Consider the following 23,433-nt stretch of genomic DNA (forward strand, 5'->3'; position numbering starts at 1 on the left):
CTAGAAGCACAAGCATTTCGCTACACTCGCATTAACATCTGCTAACCATGTGTATGTGACAGAGAGGGAGTATATGTGACAGAGGACCATTAATCAAGAAACAAGCTTACTAACTTAATAAATCAATTAGACAACTAACTTAATAAAGAAATTAGCTAACTACCGTTATAAAGAAATTAGCTAACTAACGTTATAAAGAAATGAGCTAACTAATGTTATAAAGAAATGAGTTAACTAGCGTTATAAAGAAATGAGCTAACTAATGTTATTAAGAACTGAGCTAACTAATGTTATAAAGAAATTAGCTAACTAACGTTATAAAGAAATTAGCAAACTAACGTTATAAAGAAATTAGCAAACTAACATTATAAATAAATTAGCAAACTAACGTTGTAAATAAATGAGCTAACTAATGTTATAAAGAAATGAGCTAACTAGCGTTATAAAGAAATGAGCTAACTAATGTTATAAAGAAATTAGCTAACTAACGTTATAAAGCAATGAGCTAACTAATGTTATAAAGAAATGAGCTAACTAGCGTTATAAAGAAATCAGCTAACTAACGTTATATAGAAATGAGCTAACAAATGTTATATAGAAATGAGCTATTGTAGCTAGCTTTATAAAGTGTTGAAAAGGAGTCAAAGACCGAAATAAATAAATAAAAGGGGACATTTGGTGGTTACACAATCACTTATTCCAGCTCAGCCTTCTCCCAGACATTCTAATGGAATTGAATTAAAATCATCCATTGTGGAAGCCAATTACTTCTCATCTGAACTCATCTACAATGCCTGTCTTTCAAGTCAAACGCAGGCAAAGGACGGAGGAAAAAAAACTCTGAAGAATATACTGTAGGGGATTGAATTCAGCGAAGGGGAAGATAATGAAAAGTTAAAGTCATTTCCAGACTGTTTTTATCTCTTTATTATTTAACTGAATTATGGCAAATTATAGAAATGCCTGTCCATGACTTTAAGATGTGTTCAACTGTTTCTTTTGGCAGAAAGGTGATGTGAGTCTGATGTTACTCCAATTATGACCAATTATGCTTCACAATTTACCCACTTGGTCACAAAAGGTTAAAACATTGAACGTCTGCCATTATTCAAAATTAATGAATGAATAAATAAATAATAATTCTCTACAAAATGTGAATATCTTTACAAAATATAGATATCTGAAAAAACAATGTGTCTTAACTGGACATTGGGTCACCACGGGCCAGTGACCAAGAACCAGATGGTCATTCTGACAGAGCTCTAGAGTTATCTCGAGTTCCTCTGTGGAGATGGGAGAACATTCCAGAAGGACAGCCATATCTGCAGTACTCCACCAAGCAGGCTATTATGATAGAGTGGCCAGATGGAAGCCACTCAATAAAAGGCACATGACAGCCCACTTGGAGTTTGCCAAGAGGCACCCAAAGACTCTCAGATCATGAGAAACAACATTCTCTGGTTTGATGAAACCAAGAGTGAACTCTTTGGCCTGAATGCCAATCGTCACGTCTGGAGGAAACCTGGCACCATCCCTACGGTGAAGCATAGTGGTGGCAGCATCATTCTTTGGGGATGTTTTTCAGTGGCAGGGACTGGGAGACCAGTCAGGATCGAGGCAATAATGAACGGAACAAAATTTGCTCCAGAGCGATCAGGACCTAAAACAGGGGCGAAGGTTCATCTTCCAACAGGACAACGACCCGAAGCACACAGCCAGGACAACGCAGGAGATGATTTGTGACAATTCTCTGAATGTCCTTGAGTGGCCCAGCCAGAGCCTGATCAAACATCTCTGGAAAGACCTGAAAATAGCTGTGCAGCAACCTTCCCCATCCAACGAGACAGAGCTTGAGAAGATGTGCAGAGGTTAATGGGAGAAACTCCCCGAATACAGGTGTGGCAAGCTTGCAGCATCATACAAAAGAAGACTCAAGGCTGTAATGGCTGCCAAAGTTGCTTCAACAAAGTACTGAATAAAGAGTCTAAATATTTATTGTAAATGTGATATTTCAGTTTTTTTTTTAAACTCTTAATACATTTGCAAACATTTCTAAAATCCTGTTTTTGCTTTGTCCTTATGGGGTATTGTGTGTAGATTTATGAAGAAAAAAACAATGCATTTAATGCATTTTATATGATGTAACAAAATGCGGAAACAGTCAAGGGGTTTGAACACTTTCCGAATGCACTGTACGTACTACATTTTTAGCTACTTTACAACAACTTATCATGTTAGCTAACCCCCACCCAAACCCTAACCTAAAACCCAACCCTAACGCCTAGCCTAGCTAGCGTTAGCCACCTAGCTAACATTAGCGTTAGCCACCTAGCCACCTAACTAATGTTATCCACAACAAATTTGAATTCATAACATATCATACATATTGCAAATTCATAACATATCACACATATTGTAATTCGGAACATATCATACATATCATACAAATTGTAGATAGAACATACTGTAATAATTATATCAAACGTAAGATATCATGCTCACTTGAGTGCCACGGATTTTTGTTTACTATGTTACGTTTAACCCGGAGTCCAGGTCTGTCTCTCTCTGTCACGTATTTAGCAGTGGGATAAAAGAGCCTGTCGTCACCCACTCACATTTTTTTTTTCACCTTTATTTAACCAGGTAGGCCAGTTGAGAAGACGTTCTCATTTGCAACTGCGACCTGGCCAAGATAAAGCAAAGCAGTGCGGCACAAACAACAACACAGAGTTACACATGGAATAAACAAGCGTACAGTCAGTAACACAATAGAAAAAAAAGAAAGTGTATATACAGTGTGTGCAAATGACGTGAGGAGGTAAGGCAATAAATAGGCCATAGTAGCGGAGTAATTACAAGTTAGTATATTAAAACACTGGAGGGATAGATGAGCAGATGATGATGTGCAAGTAGAAATACTGGTGTGCAAAAGAGCAGAAAAGTAAATACAAACAATATGGGGATGAGGTAGGTAGATTGGGTGGGCTATTTACAGATGGGCTATGTATAGCTGCAGTGATCGGTTACCTGCTCAGATAGTTGATGTTAACATTAATAACAATAACATGAATAATATGTATGTCAATCTCCTGGTTCAAAGTAGAGGAGACATTGACTTCATCACTACTTGTATTTGTGTGAAGTATTGACACGTTGAATGCCCCGAGCTGTCTGTTTAAACTACAAGCACACAGATCAGACACCCATGCATACCCCACAAGACATGCCACCAGAGGTCTATTCACAGTCCCCATGTCCAGAACAGACTATGGGAGGTGCATAGTACTATGTCGAGCCATGACTACATGGAACTCTATTCCACAGTACTACATAGAGCCATGACTACATGGAACTCTATTCCACAGTACTACATAGAGCCATGACTACATGGAACTCTATTCCACAGTACTATGTCGAGCCATGACTACATGGAACTCTATTCCACAGTACTATGTCCAGCCATGACGAGCCATGACTACATGGAACTCTATTCCACAGTACTATGTCGAGCCATGACTACATGGAACTCTATTCCACAGTACTATGTCGAGCCATGACTACATGGAACTCTATTCCACATCAGGTAACATGATACATGGAGTAACATTTTGATGTTAGCCATGACCTGTCTGTTCCACAGTTTACATAGTTCATTCATTCTCTATTCCACAGTACGGTAGAGCCATGAAATGAACTCTATTCCACAGTACGATTATAGCCATGATTATGGAATCCATTCCACATAATAGAGCCATGATATCATGGAACATCTTAAACAGTACTTTCGAGCCAAAGTTTTACAGTACTAGTCAGCCATAAACACTCTATTCCACAGTACTACATAGAGACATAGACCTTTGGCAACGTGATGGAACCGCCCTCCACGGCGAGGCCCATAAAAGGACCCGCTAACGAAATGTACATTAGATCAGAGAACGTGAGGACCATCCACACATTGAAATGGTTGGAACCTCCACAGACTAGTATATGGATGGTAAGCCGGATGTGTATAATGATTACACTCTACATTAGACCAGAGAACGTGAGGACCATCCACACATTGAAATGGTTGGAACCTCCACAGACTAGTATATGGATGGTATGCCGGATGTGTTTAATGGTTAGACTCTACATCAGACCAGTGTGACCGACAGCATGAGCTGAAAGGTACAAAATGGTTAGAGAATCTGAAACCTTCAACGGATAAGTAGAACATCTCTACCAGACCAGGAAACGTGGAGACCCCTAAAATGGCATATATTATTATTATATATAATGGTTAGACTATACATTAGACCAGTGTGACCGACAGCATGAGCTGAAAGGTACAAAATGGTTAGAGAATCTGAAACCTTCAACGGATAACTAGAACATCTCTACCAGACCAGGAAACGTGGAGACCCTCTAAAACTCTCTCTCTCGAAGAAGAAGAAGAAGAAGAAGAAGAAGAAGAAGAAGAAGACTACACAGGCACATTCAGTCTGCAGCTGTTTATGCACTGTTAGCCTAGGAAACTCGACTGAAGACGAGGGACAAAGAACAATTTCCTTTCACCACTATAGGTATCTCTAGAGTATCTATTCTAAACAAGGCCCACTGAACACCACGTGATACACTTCTGGAAGATGTGTTCTGACAGACACGACGAGACCTACTACAACTACAAAGGACATGGTGACCTCTGGTGGACAACCAGAGACTTACACAACCAGAGACTTTCTGTCAACTGACTCCATAGACTGATCGGGCGTTTTCAACAGAGCGAGACGACAAAGCGTAAATATGTGTTGCATTTCTAAATCCGAATGAGCGGTTGTTAGGGTGCTACATTTCCATATTACGATGAACATATTATTCAACTGTATGTACGAGAGTTGAATTCCTTTGTCCCTTCTTTTCCTGCTCTTCTCCCCCCCTTTAATTTGTGACAAGCCATCATATTGGGTCCACTAGAGACTTCTCATGGCATCATGTTAGTAACCAATGTATAAACTATCCTGTGTGTTTGTTTATGTCATTTTGTGTGATTATTATTTAGTTAGTAAATAAATAATTAAGCCAATTTGTGTATCGCAGATTCATCATGGAGACTAGGGTTCGTATAGATTTGAAGTCAACGACGTTCAGAATGAGACTGACGAGGTAATAATGATTATTCATGGATGGAAGTCAATGACGTTCAGAATGAGTGATGAGGTAATAATGATTATTCATGGATGGAAGACGAGGTAATAATGATTATTCATGGATGGAAGACTATGACGTTCAGAATGAGACTGACAAGGTAATAACGATAATTAATGGATGGAAGACAACGACGTTCAGAAGGAGACTGACGAGGTAATAATGATTATTCATGGATGGAAGTCAATGACGTTCAGAATGAGTGATGAGGTAATAAGGATAAATCATGGATGACTGATAAATCATGGATGACTTATATATTTACATCTTTAGAGTTTATTCAGGAAACAGTAACTCGATAAATAAACTTTTCCCGTGGTGCCCCAGACTACTACTGTCACGTTCTGACCTTAGTTCTTTTGTTCTGTCTTTGTTTAGTATGGTCAGGGCGTGAGTTGGGTGGGTTGTCTATGTTCCTTTTTCTATGATTGGTGATTTCTGTGTTTGGACTGGTATGGTTCTCAATCAGAGGCAGCTGACAATCGTTGTCCCTGATTGAGAACCATACTTAGGTAGCCTGATTTCACTTTTGAGTTGTGGGTGATTATTTTCCGTGTCGGTGTTTGTTGCCACACGGGACTGTTTAGTTTGTTTCGGTATTTCACGTTGTTATTTTGTAGTTTAGTGTTCATGTAAATAAAGTATCACTATGGACACTTACCACGCTGCACATTGGTCCGACCTCTCTTACTCCTCGTCAGACGAAGAGGACGATCATTACAACTAGGAAGAGGACGATCATTACAACTACAACTACTTAACTACTTGTGAAATCTGTTGTGAAGTGTAACGTAATGCGTAATGTTTTTTAAATTGTATATAACTGCCTTAATTTTGCTGGACTCCAGGAAAAGTAGATATTGCCTTGGCAGCAGCTAACGGGGATCCATAATAAATACAACTACAAATACCTGAACCAAGCCCCCAGGATCCTCATTATGAGGAAATGTCAGATGCAGCAAGATGTTGGTGAAAGCAAATGATTATTTTCAATTTGTTTCTTAATATAAATCCACAAGCATTATTAAAATACTATTATTTTGTGTATCTTACTGTCTGCAAATAGCTAGTTTTGTCTTTGTTTGGGCTTAACTTAGATTAAATATGTTAGCTGCTAATGATAATCGCTAATTAGCTTGCCAGCTACCTTTCTAAATGTCCAAAGAGTCAAAGCAGAAGGATGTAGCTAATATAATCTGATGCCAGTGCTGGTGTACTGTAGGTATAGCATCAGCATGTTGTTTCTGCAAAGGTATCTTCCAAATCAGAGAGTAGCAGATAAAGCATGTATATACTATCTAGACACATGAAGGAATAAAAAAAACATGTAATGTAACATCTAATTAAGTTCCCCTAGAAAACACTGACCAATCATTTAATTCCTACCCTGTCACAATAAATCCTCTCTGTCGTTTTCATTCATTGACATGTCACACAATAATTTAGTGAAAGTGCTGCCCATTATATCCCAACTATAGAATTAAAATAAGCATTCTAGTTTCATTATTCCAACAGTTCACCAATTAATTAGGCCCATATCAGCCAATATGTGGCATATTGTAGAAATTATACAAAATATAATTATACAAACATAATGTATGGATGGAAATGCTGAAAATTTGTTGGATTCGAACTGTATACAACAATCAGAATAGAGTAAGACCAATCAAAATTGCTCATCATTTATGTGTTGTCACTACCCTAGTGTCATGAACTACTCAAAGCATATTCATAACTTTTCTTATTCATGAATATAAAATACCATAAAATACTGTAAAAAAAATATGAAAACATTGTAATATGATATTTTGGCCATATTGCCAGGCCTTTTGGAAATGCTTTAGCAAACCCCCTGGTTCCTGCAGGTGCACAAACTCTTCTACGCCTAGTAGATAGTAAATAGTATATAGTGTAGGCTAAGTACATTTACAGAGAATCTTTTGGATTGCTATTCCTAGAAGTCAATCTTAAAAGTTTATAGGCTTTGCTTGGGCGAAAACATGTTTTGAGACTTCCCACCTCAGAAATAGAACCAACCTGTTTAATTTGATACTGCATATTAGCTTTATAACCTGTAAAAACTAAGGCTGGAAATTGCCAGAGACCCTCACGATAGGATATTATAACCACACTATATGTCTTGTCATTCAATATTGCGATTTTATTACGATTTGATGTTTAAACATATTTCTCAATATATGTCTGCTGCAGAGAGACAAGAGAGAGACAAGAGAAAGACAAGAGAGAGACAAGAGAAAGACAAGAGAAAGACAAGAGAGAGACAAGAGAAAGACAAGAAAGAGACAAGAGAGAGACAAGAGAAAGACAAGAGAGACAAGAGAAAGACAAGAGAGAGACAAGAGAGAGACAAGAGAGAGACAAGAGAGAGACAAGAGAAAGACAAGAGAAAGACAAGAGAGAGACAAGAGAGAGACAAGAGAAAGACAAGAGAAAGACAAGAGAGAGACAAGAGAGAGACAAGAGAAAGACAAGAGAGAGACAGAGAGACAAGAGAAAGCACGTTTTGATCAGTCAGGGAAATAAAAGTGATGAAAACATTTTGGTTCACTATTTAAAAACAAGATGGAGAACAAAAATGAATATATAAAAAAAGACATGAGTTTTGGCCCAGGTATAGGTGACTAGCGCTAGCTATCTAACGCTACCGACAGTAAAAAAAAAATCAATTAATATTGTCCAAAAATAATACCGTGAAACTGAATTATATTGATTCTTTCTCCTATCACTAGTTAAAAAACATGTAACAAGAGAACACAGTTGTTGTTGTTGGTGGTGGGGATTTTGTAACCACTAATAAGCCTGGTTTGGAGACAAAGTTGACAAACAGATCATCGTGTCTGTGGGACAAATCCCCAGCTGTCGCCTTTGTTTTCTACAGGTTGTTATCCCCTTTACACGTTAAGCCTTCCTAGTCACAGTAAACTCTACGCTAGCTCTCTTAATGAGATGGGACAACAGGAGGCTGATTAGTCACGCACACACACACACACACGCACACACACAAGCACACGTGCACGCACAAGCACATGTGCACGCACACGCAGACGCGCACGCGCCCACATGCGCACACACACACACACACACACACACACACACACACACACACACACACACACACACACACACACACACACACACACACACACACACACACACACACACACACACACACACACACACACACACACACACACACACACACACAGGCTCACACATACACACATTGAAAAGAAAAGTTGTCAGATGCTTTAGAAAACCCCAGCAAAAGTCTCTCAGAAGTGAGAAGAGAATTGTATTCTCCTCTTCTGTTGCTACGCATTTCCACTGAGGAGTCTACTCTACTCTCTACTCTTAATCTTAATGAGCAGGATGAAAGATGTATAAAGCTCAGCTAGGACAACCCCAGTCACTGTACCTCAACACTCCACCACTAAGACAATCCTCAGTCACTGTACCTCAACACTCCACCTCTAAGACAATCCTCAGTCACTGTACCTCAACACTCCACCACTAAGACAATCCTCAGTCACTGTACCTCAACACTCCACCTCTAAGACAATCCTCAGTCACTGTACCTCAACACTCCACCACTAAGACAATCCTCAGTCACTGTACCTCAACACTCCACCACTAAGACAATCCTCAGTCACTGTACCTCAACACTCCACCTCTAAGACAATCCTCAGTCACTGTACCTCAACACTCCACCTCTAAGACAATCCTCAGTCACTGTACCTCAACACTCCACCACTAAGACAATCCTCAGTCACTGTACCTCAACACTCCACCACTAAGAAAATCCTCAGTCACTGTACCTCAACACTCCACCACTAAGACAATCCTCAGTCACTGTACCTCAACACTCCACCACTAAGACAATCCCCAGTCACTGTACCTCAACACTCCACCACTAAGACAATCCCCAGTCACTGTACCTCATCACTCCACTGCTAAGCGTGAATGCACCTCCCGTCTCACCCAAGGTATTTTCTGAATTTGTGGTTAAAATGTTGCTGAACGAAGGCTTCCATACTCAGCTGCTGCTGCTGCCCTGCAAACAAACAACAACTTTACGAACAAGTGAGTCAAGTACTAAGTGGGATTTCATTCAATAATATCCCAAAGTAAATTTTTTAGGATTAAACATAGTCCAGACAGTCAAGACAATGAGGAGAGTTGAGGAGGAGGTGTAATTGAAAGATTTGGAGGCCGGAGGAGAGAGGGGGAGTAGAGGGGGGGTTTGGGGAGAGAAAGAGAGAGACAGAGAGAGAGGGGGAGAGAGAGATAGACAGAGAAGGGGTGGGAGCAAACAAAGGGGGACAGCGGGGGGAACAAGAGGGAGAGAGAGAGAGGGGGGAGAGAGGGAGAGAGAGAGAGAGAGAGAGAGAGAGAGAGAGAGAAGACAGAGAGAGGGGGGGGAAGAGATTAAGACAGAGAGAGAGAGAGTCAAGAGAGAGAGAGAGAGAGAGAGAGAGAGAGAGAGAGAGAGGGGATGGCGGGGGAGACAGAGAGGGAGAGAGAGAGAGAGAGGAGAGAGAGAGACAGAGAGAGAGGGGGGGGGGGAGAGAGAGAGAGAGAGAGAGAGAGAGAGAGAGAGAGAGAGAGAGAGAGAGAGAGAGGGGATGGCGGGGGAGACAGAGAGAGATAGAGAGATAGAGAGAGAGGGGGGATGGCGGGGAGGAGAGAGAGAGAGAGAGGAGAGAGAGAGAGAGAGAGAGAGAGAGAGAGAGAGAGAGAGGAAGGCGGGGGAGACAGAGAGAGCGAGAGAGAGAGAGAGAGGATGGCGGGGGAGACAGAGAGAGAGATAGAAAGGCAGACATAGCCTCAGGTATAGGAATGTCCCAGATGAATGGTTTTGGATTTTGGTGTTTGAGCTTTTGTTACACACCATTCATTGCATCTATGCCTCCATCCCATGCACACACTACATTGAATTACTCATAATCACTTTCATCACACTTCCATAGGCTTTCATTTTCCAGAATAACAAAAGTGAACTACTCAAAATACCAATATTACACATGACACACACACAAAGACTCACACACTTTGAATATAGCCACTTCCTCAGTCAATGTTTTTGGGGAATAATTGCTGTGGCACCATGGGAGAGGGGTGCAGAGCTAAATAGCTGCACACATCAGATCCCACACGCTCAAAACCCAGCAGCACTCTACAGCCTAGTGAAACACTGTCTTCTTCCAAGTCATTAAACAGTAAAAAAAAGCCCCAGATCACAGCGACAGAGGCCCTTTCAGAGCTCCTGACATTCGTCTCTCTTTTCCCCTCTCCAAACTCGTCCCCTGCTCTCATCTCCTTTTCCCCCTCTCCCCAGCAGAAGACTCCACCACAGACCCATTACTGCCATTCAGCTAATGCATAGACTCTACAACCTGTGGCTCTTTCCTCTGGGACCCTAATCAGAGTCAGCAACACGCAGAGCACAGGAGACAGAAGAGAGTAGAGCGAAGGGAGGAGAGGTGAGAAGAGAGGATAAAAGAGAGGAGGGGGAGAAAGGGAGGTTTATTTTAAGGGTGTGAAGGTTAAAATGTTCATACCAAATTGGGATCGTTAACATTAAGAAAATCCGGAGGCAAATTTGAATTTAATTTCTAAAGCTAAAATCGCAGTGCAGTTATCACAAATCATTATTTTCTGTATTATAGGCAATCGCTTATAAGAGTCTGGTCTCATAGACTAGACGTAAAACTGTAAATGTAAATCCGAGACACACAATTATCTGTTACATAAGACAGAGGGTTACTTAAGGCAATAATTAATGTAGGTTGATTGGTCGAGGTGAATGTGTGCCTGTAACATGAACGTCAAGCCACCCGAAAATGGCGAGTTCAAATCTCATCGTGGACAACTTCAACTTTGCAACCACTTGCTATTTTTTCGACTTTGCAACTACTTAGCATGTTAGCAAATCCTTCTTCTAATCCTTCCTCTAAACGTAACCCTTTTAGCTAACCCTTCCCCGAACCCTAACCTTAACCCTTTTAGCTAACCCTTCCCCGAACCCTAACCTTAACCCTTTGACCTAGCTCCTATACTTAACCCTAACCGTAACCCCTAGCCTAGCTAACATTAGCCAGCTAGCTAACGTTAGCCATCTAGCTAGAATTCGTAACATATCATACTTTTTGCAGATTTGTACCATATCATACGAAATGGGAGATATTTCATAACGTTAGAAAAGATGGCGCCGGAGAGGATGGCTGCTGTTTTACTGGTTCTTAATTATTTGTAACTTGTTCTGTACATAATGTTTCTGCTAGCATATTTTAAGACTGAAAAGAGCTTCTGGACATCAGAACAGTGATTACAAACCTCAAATTGGAAGTTTTTCTTTAATGAGTCAGACGGGAAGGATATACTCCAAACACCCGAACAGGCCCTCATCCCCGTCAATCACTGGAGAAAGAAACTGAGATTTCGTGGAAAGAGATCAGGGTGCCTTGTGAGGATCAGGCAACGAGTGACTAATCTGCCATTGCCCTCCCTACAGTTAGCTAACCTTCAATCGCTGGAAAATAAATGGAACGAACTGAAAGCATGTATGTCCTACCAACGGGACAATAAAAAATGTAATATATTATGTTTCACCGAGTTTTTGGCTGAACGATAACATTAAAAACATACGTCTGGTGGGTTATACACCCTATCGGCAGGATAGAACCGCAGCCTCTGTTAAGACACGGGGCGGGGGCCTATGTGTATTTGTAAACAACAGCTGGTGCACGATAACTAAGGAAGTCTTAAAGTTTTGCTCGCCTGAGGTACAGTATCTCAAGACAAGCTGTAGACCACACTATCTACCTAGAGAGTTTATATCTGTATTTTTTGTATCTGTCTACATACCAACACAGACCGATGCACTAAGACCGCACTCAATGAGCTGTATTCCGCCATAAGAAAACTGGAAAACGCTTATCCAAAGATGGCGCTCCTAGTGGCTTTAATGCAAGGAAGCTTAAATCAGTTTTACCTCATTCATATCAGCATTTTAAATGTGTAACCAGAGGGAAAAAAAACTCTAGACCACATTTACTCCACACACAAAGATTACACGCAAATTAAAGCAGGAAGCACCAGTCATCAAGGTCTATAAAAAATGCTAGCACAGACTGGAAAATGTTCTGTGTATCTTCAGATGGATTTGAGGAGCACACCACATCAGTCATTGGCTTCATCAATGAGTGCATTGAGGATGTCTTCCCCACAGTGACTGTACGTACATACCCCAACCAGAAGCCATAGACTACACTCAACATTCACACTGAATTAAATGGTAGAGCTTCCGCTTTCAAGGAGCGGGACTCTAACCAGGAAGCTTATAAGAATGCCCTCCCACGAACCATCAAATAGGCAAAGCATCAATACAGGACAAAGATCGAATTGTACTACACTGGCTCCGATGCTCATCGGATGTGGCAGGGCTTGCCAACTTTTACAGACTGCAAAGGGAAGCACAGCCGAGATCAGCTAAGCCTACCAGATGATCTAAATAACTTCTATGATCGCTTCAAGGCAAGTAACACTGAAATATGCACGAGAGCATCAGCTGTTTCGGACGACTGTGTGATCACCCTCTCCGTAGCCGATGTGAGACCTTTAAACAGGTCAACATTCAGGCGGATTACCAGGACGTGTACATGCGCTGACCAAGTGTCATCAGTGGCATTTTCCCTATGTGAATCTGTAATACAACATGTTTCAAGCAGACCACAATAGTCCCTGTTCCCAAGAACACTAAGGTAACCTGCCTAATTGACTACCGACCTGTAGGGGTTGTAGAGCATTCATGTAGGGCATTCACGTCTGTAGCCATGAAGTGCTTTGAAAGGCTGGTCATGGCTCACATCAACACCATTATCCCAGAAACCCTAGACCCACTCCAATTTGCATACCGCCCCAACAGATCCACAGATGATGCAATGTCTATTGCTCTCGACACTGCCCTTTCACAACCTGGACAAAGGGAACACCTATGTGAGAATGCTGTTCATTGACTACAGCTTAGCGTTCAACACCGTGGTGCCCTCAAAGCTCATCAATAAGCTAAGGACCCTGGGACTAAACACCTCCCTCTGCAACTGGATCCTGTACTGGACGCCCCCAGGTGGTAAGGGTAGGTAAAAACACATCCGCCATGCTGATCCTCAACACGGGGGCCCCTCAGGGGTGCATACTCCCTGTTCATTAATGACTGCAAGGCCAGGAACGACTCAAACACCATCATTACGTTTGCCGATGACACAACAGTGGTAGGTAGGCCTGATCACAGACAACGATAAAACAGGCTATAGGGAGGAGGTTAGAGATCTGACTGTGTTGTGCAAGGACAACAACCTCTCTCTCAACGTGATCAAGATAAAGGAGAGGATTGTGGACTACAGGAAAAGGAGGACCGACCACGCCCCCATTCTCATCGATGGGGCTGTAGTGGAGCAGGTCAAGAGCGTTGGCATCCACATCACCAACAAACTAACGTGTTCCATACACACCAAGACAGTCGTGAAGACGGCACGACAAAACCTATTCCCATTCAGGAGACTGAAAAGATTTGGAATGGGTCCTCAGATCCTCAAAAGGTTTTACAGCTTCACCATCAAGAGCATCCTGACGGGTTGCATCACAACCTGGTATGGCAACTGCTTGGCCTCCGACCGCAATGCACTACAGAGGCCCAATACATCACCGGTGCCAACCTTCCTGCCATCCGGGACCTCCAGAAGAAGGCCCTGTCAGAGGAAGATTCCTAAAAATTGTCAAAGACTGTGCCAAGTGTTGGTCCAAGAAGCACCTAAACAGCTTCTACCCCCAAGCCATAAGACTCCTGAACATCTAATCAAATGACTACCTAAACTATTTGCATTGCACCCACCTGCTACACTACTGCTACTCTCTGTCATTATCTATGAATGGTCACTTTAATAACTCTACCTACATTTAAATATATATATAACATAATATATATATATTACTGTCATTTAACTAGGCAAGTCAGTTATGAACAAATTCTTATTTTCAATGATGGCCTAGGAACAGTGGGTTAACTGCCTTGTTCAGGTGCAGAATGACAGATTTGTACCTTGTCAGTTCGGGGATTCAATCTGGCAACCTTTCGGTTACAAGTCCAACACTCTAACCACTAGGCCGCCTACCTTCCCAAAAGTATATATTACCTCAATAACCTCGACACCGGTGGCCCCGCACATTTACTCTGTTCCGGTATATAGACTGGCTATTCTTATTTTACTGTTCCTCTTTAATTATTTGTTATTCATATCTTTAATTTTCTTCGTTTTTTTCTTAAAACTGTATTGTTGGTTAAGGTCTTGTAAGTAAGCATTTGACTGTAAGGTTGTTGCATTTGGCTCATACGAGAAATAAATGATATCCAAAAATGAGTGAATACATGACACTCCCTGACCTTAGAAAGCCTTTTATGTCTCTATTTGGTTTGGTCAGGGTGGGATTTGTGGTGGGCATTCTATGTTTTGTTTTCTATGATTTTGTGTTTCTATGTTTTGGCCGGGTATGGTTCTCAATCAGGGTCAGCTGTCTATTGCTGTCTCTGATTGGGAACCATACTTAGGTAGACCTTTTCCCCTCCTTTCAGTTTGGGTGGTTGACTTTGTTAGTGGCACTAGAGCTTCAAGTTGTTCGTTTTGTTTCTTGTTTTGTTGGCATCATTCTAAAATAAAGAGGAAAATGTACGCTCACCACGCTGCACCTTGGTCTGCTTCTTTTGACGGCCGCGACAATACAAAACTTAGCAAAACTTAACATAAATGGAGTGTCTCAGATTTATCTTCAAAATAATATGAAATGCTCTGATTCCAGGTTGGCTATAAAGGTCTGGGGAAAGTTGTGTAATTTAAACAAAACCAGAGCGGACAAGGCAAACTTTGGTGAATTTGCGAGGCATCCAAAACAGATTACAAAGACGTAAGTATTTTTCTGCCTGTCAAGTATTTTTCTGCCTGCCCCCTCCTTTCTCTCCCTTGTGCTGGCTCGACTGGGGCGTATTTATTACGCAGATTACGTGAATTTGTCCAATCAAAACTGTTTGGATTATTGCTAGGGACAGACAGAGAGAGAAACAGACAGAGAGGGACAGAGAGATAACAGACAGAGAGGGACAGAGAGATAACAGACTGAGAGAGACAGAGCGATAACAGACAGAGACAGACAGAGAGAGAAACGGACAGAGGGACAGAGAGATAACAGACAGAGAGAGAAACAGACAGAGAGAGAAAAAGACAGAGGGACAGAGCGATAACAGAAACAGACAGAGAGAGAAACAGACAGAGAGGGACAGAGAGAGACAGACAGAGAGGGACAGACAGAGAGAGAAAAACAGAGATAGAGAGAGACAGACCATGAGAGAGAGACAGACAGAGAGAGAAACAGACAGAGGGACAGACAGAGAGAGAAACAGACAGAGAGGGACAGAGAGACAGAAAGAGAGAGAAACAGACAGAGAGAGACAGACAGACAGAGAAACAGAAAGAGAGAAAGACAGACAGAGAGAGAGACAGACCATGAGAGAGAGACAGGCAGAGAGAGAAACAGCCAGAGAGGGACAGAGAGAGACAGACAGAGAGAGAAACAGAAAGAGAGAAAGGCAGACAGAGAGAGACAGACCATGAGAGAGAGACAGGAAGACAAAGAAACAGAAAGAGAGAAAGACAGACAGACAGAGAGAGACAGACCATGAGAGAGAGACAGACCATGAGAGAGAGACAGACCATGAGAGAGAGACAGACCATGAGAGAGAGACAGGCAGAGAGAGAAACAGACAAAGAGGGACAGAGAGAGACAGACAGAGAGAGAAACAGAAAGAGAGAAAGACAGACAGAGAGAGAGAGACAGACCATGAGAGAGAGACAGGCAGACAGAGAAACAGAAAGAGAGAAAAACAGACAGACAGAGAGAGACAGACCATGAGAGAGAGACAGACCATGAGAGAGAGACAGACCATGAGAGAGAGACAGACCATGGGAGAGAGACAGAGAGAGAGAGAGACAGACCATGAGAGAGAAACACAAACAGAGTGAAACAAAATAGGTTCGAAAGGGAATACCGGGATGCCTGGTAATTTCTTGCAATTTTCTCAGGATGTGAATTTGGTCGATTCTCTGGAAAGTATTAAACCCTATGTTGCCCCTAGGTTGCCCCGGGGGTGCTTTAGATTCGAGAACATGGAGTGAGGTTAGGGTTTACAGTTAGGGCTTTAGGCTGGGATTTTACTGTCATTGTTATTCTTGGCCACCTAAGCATTTAATAATAATAAAAATACATATTTTCAGGAGGAAAAAAATACTATCAGTGTAAACATTAAACAATCAGATATAAATGAATATTAATGATAATAGACTTGTATATTTGATTTATAAATGATGTATTAATGATAATAGACTTATATATATATATATATTCATAGTGTAATATTTGAGAACTAACAATGACCAAAATAAAAGTTAGACAGTCAAAGGGAATAAAACAATTGAGTGATTTTGTTGTTATATTTTATATTTATATTTGAGTAGAAGAACACAGCATTAGCCAGGGCAAAATGCATGAATTGCAGGAAATTAGCTTTCAAATTGCAAATAAATCTCTCAGCTCCTTGAATCGTGTAGAAATGCAGGAAAAGGAAATTGGCTTAAAAAAAAGCTCAAATGTCTCTAACACCGCCAAGATGTCTCTAACCCCACCAAGATGTCTCTAACCCCACCAAGATGTCTCTAATACCGCCAAGATGTCTCTAACCCCACCAAGATGTCTCTAACCCCACCAAGATGTCTCTAACCCCACCAAGATGTCTCTAACACTGCCAAGATGTCTCTAATACCGCCAAGATGTCTCTAATACCGCCAAGATGTCTCTAATACCGCCAAGATGTCTCTAATACCGCCAAGATGTCTCTAATACCGCCAAGATGTCTCTAACCCCACCAAGATGTCTCTAACCCCACCAAGATGTCTCTAACCCCACCAAGATGTCTCTAACCCCGCCAAGATGTCTCTAACCCCACCAAGATGTCTCTAACCCCACCAAGATGTCTCTAACACTGCCAAGATGTCTCTAACCCCACCAAGATGTCTCTAACCCCACCAAGATGTCTCTAACACTGCCAAGATGTCTCTAACCCCACCAAGATGTCTCTAACCCCACCGAGATGGGGGACCTTTCGTCCAAACGATTCAGCCACGCTGATCGTATCGAGTAGACACGTTTCCCAGCCCCCAGACACATGCCCACAACCAACCTTTTGATTCAGAAAAAAAAACCTGTTCGGGTTCAAGAACACAGGGTTACTGAGTAAGTTTAGGGTCTAAAGTGTGACTCACCGTGGCCACCCCTAAGTGAGGCTGGCCAGTGGTAGATGGAGACAGATGCAGAGGACTGATGCCGCGTCCCGTGGAGTTGATGCTCGGGGTACGTATAGGATGTAGCCTGCCCTGGAAGTCTGGCGGCAGCCACGTTGTTATCCTGCCTCCCCCTGGGAGAAGAACTCCACACAGACCCAGTGATACATCCTAGAGTCAGAGACCACATCCAGGGGCTCAGGCGCAGGCGGAGGGGGCTGGAGAGGTGGTACGCCCCCCCATCCTTGGAGCCCCGCGACATTGCACCACCGGCAGGACGAAGCATGATCCAAGCCCGAAGACCTGACAACAGACGTACGGTACGGGGTGGGGCGAACTCCACAGAGACCAGGCTCATGATAGAGACAACGCCATACTAGGATCACTCAGAACCAAACCCACGTCCACCCGGGTTATCTCCGGATTCGGGTCCGCTTCAGTTTCAGCTAACCCCACAGGTCCAGCTCTATCACCCGAAGTAGAGAAGTAGAGGATCTCTAAGATCTCCTTAAGATCTCTGACCGATTTGAAGAACAGCACACACGCTCTAACTATAGTTCTCACGTTCTGATTTGTCACTCAGAGAAAATAAACATTGGGTGTTCTCTTTCGCATGCTCCTCTCACCCAACCGTTACGCTCTTTGCCACCTTGCCCTGAAGGTACAGAAAAAGGAGTGTTTTTTTTCTCTCTTTCTCACGCTCCCCTTTTCTCTGAAGGAAAGAAAATCAGAGGACCCCCCCTTCTCTCTCTCTCTGGTGCTTCCTGCGTAGTTGTGTTCGCTCCTGCTGCTCTTCTGGCTGCGAGCGTATCTCCTGTGCTCATTCACTGGCTCCCTCGCTCTCCGATGTAGTGCACACGCTCTCCAGCAGCTATCAGTCACACATGGGAGATCACCTCTCTCTCTCTCTCCGTCTCTCTCCGTCTCTCTCCCCTCTCTCTCTCTCTCTCTCTCTCTCTACCTCTCTCTCTCTCTCTCTCTCTCTCTCTCTCTCTCTCTCTCTCTCTCTCTCTCTCTCTCTCTCTCTCTCTCTCTCTCTCTCTCTCTCTCTCTCTCTCTCTCTCTCTCTCTCTCTCTCTCTCTCTCTCTCTCTCTCTCTCAAGCAGATATAGTTTGAGTGCAGATGAAGACAACCAGTATAAGCACCTGGTTTATCACAACTCATCTGTCTTCATCCCTGCAGAGGAAGTAAACACATGAACAAAGACCAGTGTTCTCTGTATTGTACTGGTCCACTGTAGAGCTCCTATACTGCTGCAGTTTAGAAACCATGACCAGGAATCTCCTTTCTCTTCTCTTCTGTGTGTCTCAGTGTCTCATCCTCCCCTCTAAGGGAGGAGTGTGTGTGTGTGTGTCTGTGTCTGTGTCTGTGTGTGTGTGTGTGTGGGGGGGGGGGGATCCTGGTGATTCCACTCACCCCGCCTGTCTCAGGCTCAACGCCTGAACACAGCCCCCTGCTCAGTTTGAGATGAGACAGGACCCTAATTGGATCCTAACCTGAATACAGCAGGCAGCAACACTGAGAGAGTGATCCTAACCTGAATACAGCAGGCAGCAACACTGAGAGAGTGATCCTAACCTGAATACAGCAGACAGCAACACTGAGAGAGTGATCCTAACCTGGGGATAAGGGGACGGAGAGGGAGAATATACAAATGGACCATTAACATAATGCAAATCTTCAGAGAGAGCAAAGGAGGGGGTGGTGCGTGGAGACTGCTGTAACCAGCAATGATCAGGGGAGAAAGGGATGGAAAAATATATGGAGGGAGAGGAGTAATAATAGGAAAGACAAAATGAGAGAGAGACAAACAGAGACAGAACAAACAGAGAGAGAGAGGAGAGAGAGAGAGATAGAGGGGGGAGAGAGATAGGAGAGAGAGAGAGAGAGAGAGAGAGAGAGAGAGAGAGAGAGAGAGAGAGAGAGAGAGAGAGAGAGAGAGAGAGAGAGAGAGAGAGAGACAGAGAGAGAGACAGAGAGAGAGACAGAGACAGAGACAGAGACAGAGACAGAGACAGAGGCAGAGGAGAAAGAATACTGGAAACCTAGAAAAGTCAGAGGAAAAGAAAGATAGGGAGAGAACCAGATCTAAAAGCTGCGTGGACATGTGCTGCCTGCTCAGCAATTCACAGACTCAAAATCAAAACTGAAAAGGGATATTCTAATGCAACATCTTTTGATCCTCCTTGCTTTTCCAGGGTTCTGTTTCCCTCCGATCGCATTAAACAACTCATGCTGTGTGTCACCAGCAGCCCCCACCACGCTTCCCAAAATAGGACATTAGGGAGCACCAACGAGCTTAAGGTGCAAGAAATATACTGATGTTTCCACTCTAATATAGAACAAGGACATTCGATGCTATTTCTAACCATCCATTTGTGATTTCACCAAAATAATTGTGTTTTTAATGCAAAATACCCAGCATTATCTAATTCGCTTCATTTTACATTAAAAAAAGAAAGTACAATTGAACCACCTGACACACCTATTGTACTATGTGAAGAATTGCAAACATTTCTCACATTTCAAAATGAGACAAAATGTCCAGACCTCGGGCCCACTACCGATTATGACATGTCTATGCGGCCACCTATTGATTCGGTGATAGGCTTTCTTTGGTGCCAGAGCAAGTAGCCTACAGCTTTGGTTCAGCTAATGGATAACTGTTCATTGGGAGGCCTATTTATCACTCCAGTGTTAATCTGCAATATTGTAATTATTCGCCTACCTCCTCATGCCTTTTGCACACATTGTATATAGACTCCCCTTTTTTTCTCTGTGTTATTGACTTGTTAATTGTTTACTCCATGTGTAACTCTGTGTTGTCTGTTCACACTGCTATGCTTTATCTTGGCCAGGTCGCAGTTGCAAATGAGAACCTGTTCTCAACTAGCCTACCTGGTTAAATAAAGGTGAAATAAAAAAAATAAAAAAATAAAATAAATACATTTGGTAGTCCTTTTCTCATGCTAAGCCTAACATTTCACAAAGCTATACAAATGCTGCCATGTAGACTGCCGGCTGTCGTTAATAACGTATTTACCAGTGGTGTAAATGACTTCAGTAAAAACACTTTAAAGTACTACTTAAGTCGTTTTCGGTGGTGTATCTGTACTTTTCTAGCCAACGTCTTCAACGCTAGCCAACGTCTTCTGTATAGAACTCAACTACCCGGTCGCATTCACAGGTAGTATCACATTTTCACTTCATTTCATTACAGTACAACGGTTTGATTTGTTTGATCGTAGCTAGCTACTTAGCTAGCTACATAGCCGTCTTTGTATCAAAGATAATTGTGTAGTCTAGAGCGATTTTCTAGGTTCGCTAGCCATCTATTGTCGTTCTTTTAACGCAACGTAACGTAAACAACACTGCTAGCTAGCCTGCTAGCCCCCGAATAGCAACACTGCAGAAACTATTACACTCAACGGAACGACTTGATTAGTGTAGTGTCAACAACGCACCCACTGCCAGCTGGCCTACTTCAGCAGTACTGTATCATTTTAATAATTTTAGTCAATATGATTCTTGCTACGTAGCTTAACTTTCTGAACATTCGAGACGTGTAGTCCACTTGTCATTCCAATCTCCTTTGCATTAGCGTAGCCTCTTCTGTAGCCTGTCAACTATGTGTCTGTTTATCCCTGTTCTCTCCTCTCTGCACAGACCATACAAACGCTCCTCACCGCGTGCGGCCATCCTACTCTGGTGGTCCCAGCGCGCACGACCCACGTGGAGTTCCAGGTCTCCGGTAGCCTCTGGAACTGCCAATCTGCGGTCAACAAGGCAGAGTTCATCTCAGCCTATGCCTCCCTCCAGTCCCTCGACTTCTTGGCACTGACGGAAACATGGATCACCACAGACAACACTGCTACTCCTACTGCTCTCTCTTCGTCCGCCCACGTGTTCTCGCACACCCCGAGAGCGTCTGGTCAGCGGGGTGGTGGCACCGGGATCCTCATCTCTCCCAAGTGGTCATTCTCTCTTTCTCCCCTTACCCATCTGTCTATCGCCTCCTTTGAATTCCATGCTGTCACAGTTACTAGCCCTTTCAAGCTTAACATCCTTATCATTTATCGCCCTCCAGGTTCCCTCGGAGAGTTCATCAATGAGCTTGATGCCTTGATAAGCTCCTTTCCTGAGGACGGCTCACCTCTCACAGTTCTGGGCGACTTTAACCTCCCCACGTCTACCTTTGACTCTTTCCTCTCTGCCTCCTTCTTTCCACTCCTCTCCTCTTTTGACCTCACCCTCTCACCTTCCCCCCTACTCACAAGGCAGGCAATACGCTCGACCTCATCTTTACTAGATGCTGTTCTTCCACTAACCTCATTGCAACTCCCCTCCAAGTCTCCGACCACTGCCTTGTATCCTTTTCCCTCTCGCTCTCATCCAACACCTCCCACACTGCCCCTACTCGGATGGTATCGCGCCGTCCCAACCTTCGCTCTCTCCCCCGCTACTCTCTCCTCTTCCATCCTATCATCTCTTCCCTCCGCTCAAACCTTCTCCCACCTATCTCCTGATTCTGCCTCCTCAACCCTCCTCTCCTCCCTCTCTGCATCCCTTGACTCTCTATGTCCCCTATCCTCCAGGCCGGCTCGGTCCTCCCCTCCCGCTCCGTGGCTCGATGACTCATTGCGAGCTCACAGAACAGGGCTCCGGGCAGCCGAGCGGAAATGGAGGAAAACTCGCCTCCCTGCGGACCTGGCATCCTTTCACTCCCTCCTCTCTACATTTTCCTCCTCTGTCTCTGCTGCTAAAGCCACTTTCTACCACGCTAAATTCCAAGCATCTGCCTCTAACCCTAGGAAGCTCTTTGCCACCTTCTCCTCCCTCCTGAATCCTCCGCCCCCCCCCCCTCCTCCCTCTCTGCAGATGACTTCGTCAACCATTTTGAAAAGAAGGTCGACGACATCCGATCCTCGTTTGCTAAGTCAAACGACACCGCTGGTTCTGCTCACACTGCCCTACCCTGTGCTCTGACCTCTTTCTCCCCTCTCTCTCCAGATGAAATCTCGCGTCTTGTGACGGCCGGCCGCCCAACAACCTGCCCGCTTGACCCTATCCCCTCCTCTCTTCTCCAGACCATTTCCGGAGACCTTCTCCCTTACCTCACCTCGCTCATCAACTCATCCCTGACCGCTGGCTACGTCCCTTCCGTCTTCAAGAGAGCGAGAGTTGCACCCCTTCTGAAAAAACCTACACTCGATCCCTCCGATGTCAACAATTACAGACCAGTATCCCTTCTTTCTTTTCTCTCCAAAACTCTTGAACGTGCCGTCCTTGGCCAGCTCTCCCGCTATCTCTCTCTGAATGACCTTCTTGATCCAAATCAGTCAGGTTTCAAGACTAGTCATTCAACTGAGACTGCTCTCCTCTGTATCACGGAGGCGCTCCGCACTGCTAAAGCTAACTCTCTCTCCTCTGCTCTCATCCTTCTAGATCTATCGGCTGCCTTCGATACTGTGAACCATCAGATCCTCCTCTCCACCCTCTCCGAGTTGGGCATCTCCGGCGCGGCCCACGCTTGGATTGCGTCCTACCTGACAGGTCGCTCCTACCAGGTGGCGTGGCGAGAATCTGTCTCCTCACCACGCGCTCTCACCACTGGTGTCCCCCAGGGCTCTGTTCTTGGCCCTCTCCTATTCTCGCTATACACCAAGTCACTTGGCTCTGTCATAACCTCACATGGTCTCTCTTATCATTGCTATGCAGACGACACACAATTAATCTTCTCCTTTCCCCCTTCTGATGACCAGGTGGCGAATCGCATCTCTGCATTTCTAGCAGACATATCAGTGTGAATGACGGATCACCACCTCAAGCTGAACCTCGGCAAGA

General features: G+C 43.6%; 1 protein-coding gene across 5 annotated transcripts in view; it reads right to left on the minus strand.

Annotated features, from left to right (window-relative positions):
* The window catches only part of LOC124046732 (neurexin-3a-like), a 707,599-nt gene that overhangs the window by 254,899 nt on the left and 429,267 nt on the right, over nucleotides 1-23,433 (minus strand). For 2 of the 5 annotated variants that reach the window (XM_046367447.1, XM_046367448.1), the window contains exon 1: nucleotides 17,571-18,511. The exons of the other annotated variants lie outside the window; for them this stretch is intronic. In XM_046367447.1, the coding sequence (XP_046223403.1) occupies nucleotides 17,571-17,946 (376 nt within the window). In that variant the 5' untranslated portion in view covers nucleotides 17,947-18,511. Of the gene's footprint in view, nucleotides 1-17,570; nucleotides 18,512-23,433 lie in introns of those variants that run through there. 5 annotated transcript variants of the gene reach the window in all.

Source organism: Oncorhynchus gorbuscha, linkage group LG10, assembly GCF_021184085.1.
Source record: "Oncorhynchus gorbuscha isolate QuinsamMale2020 ecotype Even-year linkage group LG10, OgorEven_v1.0, whole genome shotgun sequence".
Taxonomy (NCBI): domain Eukaryota; kingdom Metazoa; phylum Chordata; class Actinopteri; order Salmoniformes; family Salmonidae; genus Oncorhynchus; species Oncorhynchus gorbuscha.